Source organism: Macrotis lagotis, chromosome 2 (genome assembly GCF_037893015.1).
Source record: "Macrotis lagotis isolate mMagLag1 chromosome 2, bilby.v1.9.chrom.fasta, whole genome shotgun sequence".
NCBI classification, from domain to species: domain Eukaryota; kingdom Metazoa; phylum Chordata; class Mammalia; order Peramelemorphia; family Peramelidae; genus Macrotis; species Macrotis lagotis.
Genome location: NC_133659.1, coordinates 65890152 through 65903826, shown reverse-complemented (window position 1 = coordinate 65903826; position 13675 = coordinate 65890152). Strand labels below are relative to the sequence as shown.

The window sequence follows — 13675 nt, the reverse complement described above, 5'->3', positions numbered from 1 at the left end:
ATGTTACCCATAAATCCTCCCATCTCTAGGACATTTGTTCTTTTTTGGCACAGTCTATAGATCTTTCCCCATCCTAGTCATCTTCCTCTGAGAGTTTATCATCTCCTTCTAATACATGTTCCAAACTGAAAACAATGCTCCAGGTGAGAACTAACCCAGACAGAATACTGCAGGATTAACATGTCCCTTGGTTGGTCTCCTATGCTGAATCCTCTTCCCAAATTACGTTCTCTAACTGTAGAGGTCTCTAGGGATTCTAATCTCTCTTCCATTGGTGATCCTGTCAGCATCAAAGAATTTAATTATCATCTCTCTGCAGATGATTGTCAGATCTATCTTACCCCAAACTTTCTGCTGACCTCTAACTCTGTATATATATATATATATATATATATATATATATATATATATATATATATATATATATATATATAAAACTGCCTTTCAGATCTCATAAACTGATTATCTAGTAGACATCTTAAAATCAACATATCTAAAACAGAACTCATTATTCCCCCCCAAAATACTCTTTTTGCCTTCTACCTTCCCTGTTAATTACTGTAGAGAGCAACACCACTTTCCTAATCCTTCAGATTGTAAAACCTATATAAGTCTTTGTAGACTCTTATCTTCTCCACCAAATGTAATCTGTGTCCAAGATCTATTGATTTCATTTTTAGAAGACTACTTACAGAATTAGTAAAGCAAAAAGTTTTTTCAAGGAGTGATGTTAGTGCCACTCACAGCTACTTATATGGGCAAAATGATATTTGATGAACCCTATGCAAAGCAGCTTAGAATTGTCTCACTTGCACATGATACAGTGGAAAGGAGAATTACCCATGTCTGAAGATCTTTCTGTTCAATTATTGAGAAACTAAACTCTTTCTTTGTTGCATTACAAATGTACAACAAATATAGTTTAAAACAGTTCATATCTAACAATGTAAGATAAACAATTGAAACAGAGAAGGAAGATTTATTATTTTATAAACTTCATTACAGCATTGACTCAACAATTGAAGGAAATGAAAATGGTAAAATGATAAAGAATTTTACTGGACTGTATATTGAGGGAGCTCCATCAACATCCAGATGAAATACAATCCTATAATCTGGGATCTCAGCTAACTAGGAAGCTGAGACTAATGGGTCTCTTGAACTCAAGAGTTCTGAGTTTCAATGTTCTAAGCCAATCAGGCATCTGCAATAAGTCTGGAATTAAATTAGTCAGACCCTGAGAATAGGGGAAAACAGGTTGCTGTTGACCTAGATGGGAAACAGGCCAAAGTTCTTGTAAATATGGAATCAATCTGTGAGTAGTCCCCCTTCACTTCCAGTCTGAAAGTGACAAGGAGACAAGTCTTAAAAAAAATAAAATTACCCCAAGAAATAGTGAGCTATGAAGTACAATAGATTTGGAAGAGTTTTACTCCTTAGTAAAATCTTCCTTTCTACCCACTTCAAATAATAACATAACATAGGTCAAAATTATACTAAAATAGATTTTTATTATAAGTATCTCTTAATAGAAAAAATTTCACATTATATAAATATTGTAGACATGGCTCAAATAGCTTACATTAATTAGAACTTTGTATGGTCATAAACACCTAATGAATTTCAAGGTCCACCCACTCAATCTTTCTCAAATTTTTCTGATAAGAAGTTATTAGAACTCAAGAGTCCTCAAACGTCCCCTTGCTTAGAGAAAATCCAAGAAGTTACTCATCAGAGAAAATTAATCTTCAATAATGCTAATAATGGCATACACATCTGTAAACACAGAGCAACAATCGCACTGACATCCTTTGTAGGCAGAATATGTGTGGTTCCTCACACAGGAAAATTCTTGTTCTTCTTGCCAAAGAAAAACCTATGCTCCTGGAAATCTATCTACAATTTTGGATCTTTGATTATGGTAGGGACTCTTTCACATGCATGTGCATACACACACACACACACACACACACACACACACACACACACACACACCCATCACCCATTACTTGCTATTCACATTCAGGAATATTCAGTTGAGGACCAACTTCCTCTGAGGTAGTCAATATATCCATGAAAGATAAATTTAAAAGGTGCTCTTTACAAGTTTAAAACCAAAAAACAACCCAAGACTTTTCAGAAGTGATGGCCACTTGCTCCTATAGCCTCACTCACTCCTAGTGGCTCCATTGGCTCATGGACTTTGGATGAGCTAAAGAAACTACAGATCCAATGATTCTCATGGTCCTTGAGTGTCTTCCCTTGACTTGGGCTAGCTCCCTATACTCATGGAGTTCCTTATCAAGCTTTATCTTCAGTGGTATAATGGACTGGACATCATCATAAAGGAGCCCCTGTTTACTTTTTGAAAGCTTCCCTAGAGTTTGTATATACCAAAAAATGTCTTGGATTCCTTAAAATTGACCAGTGAAAATGCAGATACATTGACGTATAAGCTTGTGGCACTGGTGAGGTTGAACACAGCTCCTAGGTAATTGCTTTGGGCCCCCACATGCTTGGGGATACAGTAGTTCATCTTCTTTTCTTCCATTAGTATCAAGTCTTGGGGATAGTTGGGGTTCCTTTTACAAATTATGTGTTTCAGGGGCTGGTTGTCACAGCTCTGACCCCTGAAGTAAACCTTGGAGTAGACAAAGTATCTACTCCGGTGTCATTGATCAGCAGACCCTGGTTCTTGTATTTGACTCAAAAAACAAGGGTGTTTCTATAGGTATCCCCCCATTTGAGTAGGATACCTTGTGATTGAGGCTTGCCTAGAATCAGAGAAGAACTTTAAATGAGGGGCATTTACACATCTGAGCACATTACTTCCATATCACAACTTCATGTGTCCTTGCTTTGGCAAAAAGTCATTTCCAGAGTAACTTGGAAATAGTGATGTAGCTTGCTATAGTGAAAAGAACTTGGACTTGAATTCAAGAGACTTGGGTTTGAATCCAAGATTTGCTATTTCCTAGCTGTGTGACTATAGGCAATTTACTCTGAGCCTCAATCCCTTCACTTATAAAAGGAAGGACTGAACAGGATGATCTTTAAGATTCCCTCCAACTCTATGAATTTATGAATCAATGGCATTACATGGGAGCATAACAATGGATGCAACTCAATTCCTGGACCCATTGATAACTCCCTTTGTGATCTTGACTGTGAGTATTGGTTCATCTTCTCTTTGATTCAGGGTTCTAGTCTGTAGTTAGTAATATCACTCTTCTGGCAACTTCATCAGGATATCATAATGATGCATTATAGTATCTAGGAAATAATTTGATTTAAAAGTGATAGGATCCCGGGATCCAAGAACATTATGACCCCAAATGGGTGATATGCTAAAAGATGTATAAGTTCCTAAATCATAGACTATTAGAATTAGTTAGGACCCTTAGACTCATACAGTCCAAATTCTCATTCAATCAGAAATCCCTCCCCCCAATTGCAATAAAGGATCTGATACTGGAAGTTGAGAGGAACCTCAGGGATCAAGTATTCATCCCTTTCATTTTACATGTGAAGGAATGAAACACCAGATGTATGTTATTTGCCTAGGATCTAAAGGCGGTAAATAATTGAACCAGGATTGGAACCTTGTTCTCAGGTTCCAAACTCTCTCTGCCTTGCTACCTCTTTGACACATGGTCATTCAGACTTGATTTAAATACTTTTAAAAGCAGGAAGCACACTACTTTGTGAGAAATTCTTATTATGGATGGAATAAATTGTAGGAGAATGCTTTACTTTAGGAACTCTATATTAACAGACAATCATTTGCATCCTGTTAATGACTACATTACTAGAGTACAAGGAATACCTCTCAGTCTTTCCTTCTCCTTCTCCTTTCCCCACCTCTTACCCTGCATTTCCATCAGATTTGCATTTGTCCCATTTGCAGACTTGGAACCATTGAGTTAGGTCACTGATTGTACTCCACCCCTTTGCTGTAACCCAAAGTCAATGCTAGGCATTCTATAGAAGAAATGACTAATCATGGCTTCCAAATAAGTGTTCTCTAATAAGACACCAGTTTTTTGAAGGTATGTACAATCAAATCTGTGAGTTAGTCATGGAGCCTTAGAAATGTAGGGAATTTCTGTAGTCATTCTTTTGTCTAGAAGTCTATCCTTTCTGCTGATGATTCCTTCTACCCATCCTGTGCCCCTGTTACAAACCTGTTAGATGAGCTGCTTTCTTTAGGTCCTTCATTTCAAATGTTTTGGGATCACCTGTATTATTTTTTTTAAAGAAAGAAAGTTCATGAAAAATGAGATGCAAATCACTTCATTGGTATAAATATAATAAGTAAGGAATTACCACATTGAAAAAAACAATTTAGAATGCACATGAGGCAGATATCATCAAATCATGTGGTCTTAGGTGGCATGGAATTTCATCAACAGATAGCTATTTGTCAAACTACATGGAAGAATTGCACATATTAGGAGGGGAAGGATGCCATAATTGGAGGGAGCTGACTGAAATCATGTTGGTGATAGAATAAATATTGAAATATTGGGGTATAGCATTGAAAAAGGTTTTACAAAAATTAAAAGCAATCACTACTATGACTAAGTAGGAAGCAAGGCTTTTAGGTAGCTAAAATATATATTTGTGATTTACACAAATATAGTTCAATTAATTGCACAATAAAAACAGGAATGAACGTTACCTACCTTAAGTTATGGTTAGTTTCCAAGATCTTTTCCTGTTTAGCTAACAAATAAATTTGAACTGTAACAAAATATGAACTGCAGAGTCATGAGCAGTACTCTCTCCTCATTTATCTAGCTTTCCTGCATTTTCTTCTGTATATCTGTAAGTCATAAAGCTTTATTGCTTCTGTACTATATTTTGACTATCAAGAGAGTTTCACAACTCCCTCTATAGTTACCTTTATTATAATCATAGAAATGACATAATCTAATGATCACAACTAATTAATTGGCTCAGGAAACCCTTCCTCCTCTTGCTGACCATGACTACAGATGTTCAATATGGTATTTTCTGCCAAATAGGTTCCTATATCAGTAGGCTTTGTTTGACTGTTACAGGAGAGGTGGGAGGGAGATTTATATGGATACCATATATCATGATATTAACAACAAAAATCATCAATAAAGACTGAAATACATGGAGGTGGAAGAAGAGGAGGAGGAGAAGAAGATGGAGAGGAGAATAGAGGAAGAGGAGGAGAAAGAGATGGAATGAGCATGACTGAGAAGTCAGTCCAGATTAGGCAAGTTGTGGTGGTACAATGAGAATCATCTATGGTTTAACAATAGCCCAGTTAGGGGCAGTTAGATGGTGTAGTGACTAGATCACCACCTCTACTCAGGAGGACCTGAGTTCAAATTTGGCCCCAGACACTTACTAGCTAGCTGTATGACCCTGGGTAAGCCACTTAACCACAATTTCCTCAAAAAAAGAAAAAAAAGAAAGATGACCAATTAGTTGAAAAAATACTTGAAAGATTTTTAAGAGGTCAACATTTTCTCCATACCAGTCAAGAGAAAACTCATTAAATTAGTTAAGTATATAGAAAGCCCGCCTCTGATAATTAAAATCCATCTGATGTTGGGCAAATCACTTAACTTTCCTTGACCGATTTTCTCATCTCTAAAATAAGGGAATTGAACTAAATGGTCTTTAAATCTGTGCTTAATCATGACTTTTAATCTGTGATCCTACTATCCCATGGCACAGCCCTCATTGCCTCAGTAACCTATGCCTAGTATGAACAACACTGTGCACTGGGGTGGATATGATATTTAGCCAAGAAATATTTCTTACCATTAAGTAGCTTAGAGTCTAGAGACACAAGTTCATGTGACTATAATACATAGCAATACAAGAGAAATATATTTATAAGATTAAAAAAATTGCAGGCAAAAGATGGCACCAACACTGGGGATCAGAAAAGTCTTCATCAAGGAGATGGTACCAGATAACAGGGATCTTTGAACATCAGGCAGAGTGGTTTCAGTTTTACTGGAATGGAAATAGGGAGCTATTGAAGGTCATTGGGAAAAGGAATGTTATGACTAAATCACTCAAATGAGTCCCTTATTTCTATTTCCTATACCATCACCCTCATACAGGTCCCTCATTAATACTGACTAAACAATTTCAATGGCAAACAAAATTAGTCTTCTTATATCCATTCTCATATCCCTCCTCATATCCCTCATCCCATTCCTCATATCCCTCATATCTACTCTTTTTAGGACTAAACTTCCTTATCCATAGTTCTAATCTCAATATCACTATGCTCAAGGATCTTCCATAGCTCTCTCTATCAACAGAATTCCAATTTGTCTTTTGGGTACTGAAGACCCTACACATCCCAGAGCTACCCATGTGGTTGTCCAAGAACTCTAGGCTGAAGTCCAAATGGAGCACTCTCCACTCCTGAAACACACCTTTTGCTTTCTTTCCTCACTTTTCTTTAAAGACCTGTGCTATTCTCAACTTTTGGAATGCCCTCATTTTCCCTTCATCTGTTAAATTTCTAACCCAATTCAAATGCTACCTCCTCTGACTTCTCCCCCATCTATATCCAGTCTCATGCACTACCAGTCATAATATTCACCTTTCTACCACCCAGAATACTGAATTTTGCATTTCTCAGATACACTTGTCATGTTATATTGTATATAATGGTTCACTCTGCTTTATGCTTTGTCTTTCTACTATTGTAAATCTTTGTTAGAAGCATCCAGGTGGCACCCTGGATGGAGCACTGGTCCTGGAGTCAAGTAGACATGAGTTCCAGTCCGGTCTCATATACTTCCCAACTATGTGGCTCAAAGTAAATCATTTGACTTCTGCCTGCTTCAGTTTCCTCATCTGGAAATAGGGATATTCATAACCGACTTCCCTGGGTTTGATAAAGCTAAATTAAGATATCTGTAGGGCACTCTGTAAACCTTAAGAGTAGTTTATTATTATTATTAATTCTAATTGTTAGTATTGTTATTACTAATTATATGATTATTATTATTACTCTTTAAAAAGAGGGATTAGAGCTTATCTAAAATTTCCATCTTGTACAGCCCCTAGCACAGTACCATGGACAGAGCAGAAAGTTGCTTAATTCATCTTTACTGATTAGAAATAGGAAATGGCTTTTTGACCCTGGTAAAAATTGTTACACATGTTAAAATGAGGCCTTGACTGCCTTTGACAACTTCCACACCAGAATCCAGTCACCCTGGTGGAAATGACAATCTCTATGAACTTGTCAATCGATGGGATTTGTCAAGTCTCCTGGACAGCACCTCTTCAGCAGGATGCCCACACAAAATGGGAGTGCTGCCTAAGAACTGTCTTCTCTAGTGACACAGATAGAACATAGACCGCATGGTTTTAATATTTAGCATTGGAAGAAACCTTAAAGGTCAATCGTTCCAATTTTTTAGTATTAAATTTGAAGCTAAAAACTACACTGAAATGTTTGAGCCACCATATATGGGTATATATGTATGCAGACAGACATGCATGTTTACATACATTGTATGGATGCACCCATATGTATGTAAAATAATATATCTGTAGAGTCTATGTCTGCTGCTACTCTGATGAACCTGCTGTATTGGGGGAAAAAACTAGGAAATATGCTATGCATGAGGAAAAGAGGAGGGGGAAACCAATCTTATGAGAAGTCAACGATTCATCTAAGTTAAAAGTGATGATCTTTCTAACCAGCCAATAAAGGATGAAATGGGGAGAAAGAGTCAAGAAAAGGCTAAATTTTGGAAAAATGAAAGAAAAGCAGAATTCCAAAGGTTGCAGGACCCTCAGGGTTAAGGTTGGATGTGAGAGGTCCAAAGGAATCCTATGAGTTCCTTAATGAAGTTCATATAATCTACCCTCCATGGTCCAAAGGATGTTTTCTTTAGGTCCCTGGCTTTAAACCCAAATTTTAGTCCAATTATATGGATGATTATATCACCATAATAAATGAGTCAAGGCAATTTATGAATTTGAAGTACTTCTCAATTTATTTGGTAAAACTAAGTAAAACTTTTATTTACTTGTACAGGAAGTAAAAAAAAAACCAAGATTATCAGTGACAAGGTGAGACATCTGACCACTTGATCTATACACAGGAAGTTTATATCAAGCAGGTTATAAAAGATGAGGAATAGAGCTGGCCACTTCAAATTATCAAGCACCTTAATGATATTCATAGCCAGATCCAACTATTAACAATAATACCTAGTTGCTTATAAAGAACTTTATAAATAGTCTCATTTGATCCTTACAATAATCCTGACAGGTAGGTACTATTATTATCATTATTCTCATTTTACAGAAGTTAAATGATTTGTTTAGAGACATGTAATAGTGAAATGTATGAGGTTTATTTTGAACTCGGGTTTTCCTGACTCCATATCCAACACTATCCACTATGCCACCTAGTTGCCTTCTTTTAACAGTTATTAGCAATAACATTGCTTTTCTACAGTTCTGCATCAGTGCTTCATTGAAGTCTGGAAGCGACTCTGGTTTTCCCAAGACTAGGCTTGATAGGTTTGCCCAGCTTCAAACATGGATTCTGTGATACTTTATATATCTCATCAGAGGATCAGATGAGACCCATCACAAAGTGGTCAGGAGAATGACATATTTTTCAGCCATTGCAATTTTTTTTAGGTTTTTACAAGGCAATGGGGTTAAGTGGTTTGCCCAAGGCCACACAGCTAGGTAATTATTAAGTGTTCTGAGGCTGGACCTGAACTCAGGTACTCCTGACTCCAGGGCCGGTGCTCTATCCACTGCACCACCTAGCCGCCCCCTAGCCATTGCAATTTTTAAAGATCAATTAGTCTTTAAGTAATTGAGAGGTTTTACTTTATGGTGGTAGAAGAAATAGCTAGTCTAATGAAATCCTACCTCCTTGAGGGTTCAATAGTCAGTAATGAAGTATTAATTTTAATATTAGAAGTTCATTTATCTATTGTTATGAATAAAACATCCTAAAGATGTTACCTTATTTGATCAAATTGGATGGCCTTTTTGATAACCCTTTCAAGGTTTGGTTTGGTTTGGAGACCTGCCTGTCAGCATTATTGTGAAGATCAAATGAGAATTTAGAAAGTTCTTTATAAGTGACTAGGTATCACTGTTAATAGTTGGATCTGGCTATTATCATTTTTCTTTCCTTCTTCAAGCACATTAATCAAGCAGTGGGCCAATAATATAAACTGTAACCCCCACTAAGAAATGGGAGCTGCTCAGAAAATTTCACTAAGGTCCCTACATCTAGCTTATAGGGCTTCATAACATACATACATATGAACACTATGTGTAAATACAATGTGCAACTACATATACGTGTGGATGTTTATATACACATGCAAACATATCTATAACATGTATAAATATATACACGTCTTTAATATACCACTATACTGACAACTAAATTTCAACATAATCAGTTTCCTTTAAAAATCTACATATTATATTTTATACACATTTCAAAAACCTTTATTTGCTTCAGTTTCATCATCTGTAAAATGAGCCAGACAAGGACATGGCAAACCACTTCAGCATCTTAGCCAAGAAAACCCCAGATGGGGTTATGAAGCCTAAGTCATGGGTAAAATCACTGAACAACAACAAAAACATTATTCTAAAAGGCCTCACCAGATTGTCACATGGGTCCATGACCTAAAACTGTTTAAGAACCTCAAAACTCATATTCTAAGGCACTTTACATTCATATTACCTGTCAAATGACTGGAGCACACAATTAGAAATACACACCAGATATTGTTAAAGCTTAGCTTTGTGCTCTTCTCTTTGTGTTTTTTTTTAAAATTCATTTGAAGATTTTATTTGTTGTTGTTCAGTTGTTCTGGTCATGTTTGACTCTTTATGACCTCTTTTGAAGCTTTTTTGGCAAAGGTACTAAAGTGGTTTTCCATTTCCATCTCTGGTTCATTTTTACAAATGAAGAAACTGAGGTAAACAAGGTTAAGTGACTTGCTCAGAGATACACAGATAATAAGTGTCTGAAGCTGGATTTGAACTCATGAAGATGAATTTTTCCAACTCTAGGCCCAGACCTCTATACACTGCATTATCTAGCTGCCCTCTCATTTGAGGTAGCTATTTTTTTAACTAATTTTTTAGGTTTCATTTTCTCCTTTTCTTGGTTGGTCTTAGGTAAAGAAAACTTCACAAGTGAACAAAAAGCCTTTTCTTATCTCCTGATCTTCCTTCTATGATTACCTGCAATTTATCCTTTTTTTAAGGTTTTTTTTTTTTTTTGCAAGGCAAATGGGGTTAAGTGGCTTGCCCAAAGCCACAGAGCTAGGTAATTATTTAGTGTCTGAGACCGGTTTTGAACCCAGATACTCCTGACTCCAAGGCCAGTGCTTTATTCACTATACCACCCAGATGCCCCCTATCCTGTCTATTTCTTATTTGTAAATAGTTGCTTTCATTTGTTTCCCACCCACTTCCCATGAAACTATAAGCTCCTTGAGAGCAGGGAATGCTTTTTGCCTTCCCTTGTATCCCCAGCACTTAGTATAGTATAGTCTGGCATATAAGATATTTTTAGTAAATATTCTTGACTGATTGGCAAATGGTCTAGATTTTCTTATAAAGGGAAATGATACATTAAGTTGGAAAGAGCAATGGAATGTAAATCAGAAAAAACTGGGCCCTAAATCCTTTTCTGCCATTAATTAGCTGCAATCTTGTATAAGTCACTTAAGTTCTCAAAGGCTCAGTTTCATCCGTAAAATGGGCAGATTGGATAACCTCTAAGATCGTTCCAACTAAATCTATGATCTGGGTCAGCCTCAGCACTTGCTCCCTGATCCAGTCCCAAGCAGGCACTCTGCACGAGGTTACTCTTCACAACCAAATATCATATTCATTGTATATTCTCCCTTTGTTTAGGGAATCAGTTCAATGGACAAATAAATGACCTGTTGTTTCTGCTACTCAAAAGTAAAGGAAAGCTCACTTCTGGCTAAGAGTTAGAACTCTGAGCTTCAGACTTAAACCAATTTTTTGTTTCCCAACAGAACCACCCTTGATCTGATTTGCTATTTGCCCACTTAGGAAAAGAAAAAGGAAACTTCACAAGGATTCATAATTTATTTATTTTAGAACCCCTCCTTTTCAATCCAGATCTCACATAAGTTTTCCATGCCTTTATAGACAGTACTTAAAGCTTTTGTGGTCACAGCAATATTATCACCCATAGGCCAAAATTCTGCTTTGGGTCTCTCCAATGAAGAAACTGACCTTCAGATGAGAGACATATAATCCATTAAAGAATCCATAAATGAATCCTTCCAGACTTTATTGGAGCTGCAAGACACTGTGCTCCGATGATTTAGAGAGGAAAAAATCACTTCTATAGCATAATGTGGCCTCAAAGTAGGATGTTAGTGATTAATAGTAACAACAAAAGAAACAAAGTTCAAATTTCATAAAGCATCTTAGTATCCATAAGGCATAAAACTAAGAGGACTAATGAACTGGATTCAATGTAACATAAAATCCTTATTTCACACCTCTCTGTCTTCACATGAACATACCTATCTTATCTTCCTTTTAAAATACAATCTCTTTGAGAGGTGAGATTATAAGATCATACATTATGGTTGGAGAAAACTTTAGAGGACCTTTAGTTCAACCCTATCTTCTTACAGATGAGGAAACTGAGGCCCATAGTGATGAGATAACTTGCACAGTATTGCATTAGTGCAATCAGGATTTGAACATAAATCTCTTTCTAAAATCAATGGTCTATCCATGGCACCATGCCACTTCTGCATGGGGTCATGTTTGTTTTAGTCTCCCTAGCAGCTAGTTTGGAGATATTTGATAAATTAAATTGAATTAATGTACTTCCTATTCTCATCTCAATCCCATTCTTGTCTTGTTAAAATATAAATAACCTGGGTCTTTAACCGCTACAATTTTGCAATTATTAAGACTTGAAGATTCAAAAAATCCAGTTTAACTTGACCACTGATAACATTCTGTGTCACCAAGTGATTAGTAATATATTACCAAAAGTTTTGGTATTGGTGGCATTAGCAAATATCTATATACCTAAAAATAGAAGTGAGCCAATCCTAGAACAAGACAACAGATGGACCTCTCAAGTAGAACAATGCTATCCCCAAGACATTGAAAGAATCGATTGACCTCTAAGTTATCACATAAGTATTATTTGGAAGATTTCTAGGGAAGCAGATGATGACAAGGCACAGAGGGTTTGGGGACCCACAGGCGGCTTGCTCAAAGTATCTAGTCATGAATTCATCTAAGATCTAGTGAAGTATAATATCAATGTTTGTGAAAATCCTGTATAGAAAGGAGTCCTTGACCTCTTTCTGGGCCTTGAGAAATTCCTTAGAAATATAACTTTGGACTTCCAGCCAAGATGGTGGAGAGAAGACAGGCACAGTTCTAAAGTCTCCTGATCTCTTCCCCATCTATCACATGAAACAAACCTCTTAAAAGAATTCCGAACCAGGAAACTCAGAAAGAAAAGCCAGGAGAGGAAAATCTAGCTCAGGATTTGTCTCCCGCAGCAGCCTTGGCTGAGTACCAGCAGGTGAGTCTGAGCTCCGAGGGAAGATCAGCCTGGGATCAGCCAGACCAATAGCTGAATCGGAACCGGGAGTCTGAGGGCCTGAGAGCCGGACCTGCTGGATCAGCGGTGGGGCTGGACAAAGGGGGCTTGGGTCTGCAGGGAAGCAGAGGCGCTGGTGTTGGTGCTGTCTCCCTGGAGCTTGGGGAAGGGGCTGCGGGGAGAGGTCTGGTGCAGGACACCATCCCTGGGCTCCTCAGGTCTGAGAAACTCTGAGCCCACAACTCCATTGCACTGAGGCCTCTTCTCAAACAAATGCAAATTATTTCTGCCTCAGGCCCAGGTGTGTGAGCAAAAGAACCAGCCCAGCTGACGAATGACCTCAAGCCAGGGTAAAGCCCACCATTGATTGAAGGCAAAATAATTCAATAGCTCCAATTCCCTCCCTCTAGCAAAGGGAGAAGGCCTTTCAACCAAGGTCACAGACACTCCAGAGGGCAACCAGCACCTCCTATTGGCTAGCCAGAGAAACTGCACTCAGTAAAGCCTGTAGCAATCCCAAGCCCAGGTGAACCAGCCCCCCCCCCACTCAAGGTCTTAGCATAATGAAGAAGGGTCAGTGGAAAGGTGGATCCATAGAAAAATTCCTGGAAGGGAAAGACCCCAACCCAGAGAGACCTGGAACCTCTGAGGAGAATAAAATCTGGTCTCCAGCACCGAAAGACTGCCTTGAAGAAATAAGGAAGGAATTTAAAAATCAACTGGAAAATTTTGGGGAGACAATTAATACCTTGCAACAAGAAAACAAAAACCTTAGAAAGTAGAATTGAACAATTACAAAATGAGAATAATTCTCTCAGATCCTCAAATGAGCAAATGCAAAAAGAAATTAATTCTCTCAAAACCTCAATTGGTCAAATGTAAAGCTCTTTCAAAAGTAGAATTGACCAACTGGAAAAAGTTAATGAAGAAAACTCCTCCCCCAAAAAAATAATGGAGTCTACAGAAACTAATGACTCCACGAGACAGCAAGAGTCAGTTAAACAAAATCAAAAAATAGAAAAAAATAGAAGCAAATGTCAAATACCTCATCAACAA

General features: G+C 37.4%; 1 protein-coding gene across 1 annotated transcript in view; it reads right to left on the bottom strand.

The window, feature by feature from the left end:
• Nucleotides 1-519: 519 nt before the first annotated feature.
• The window catches only part of FASLG (Fas ligand), a 28483-nt gene continuing 15327 nt past the window's right edge, over nt 520-13675 (bottom strand). The window contains 3 exon segments of the mRNA XM_074222037.1: nt 520-2659; nt 2662-2774; nt 4185-4238. Of these exon segments, the coding sequence (XP_074078138.1) occupies nt 2378-2659; nt 2662-2774; nt 4185-4238 (449 nt within the window). The 3' untranslated portion in view covers nt 520-2377.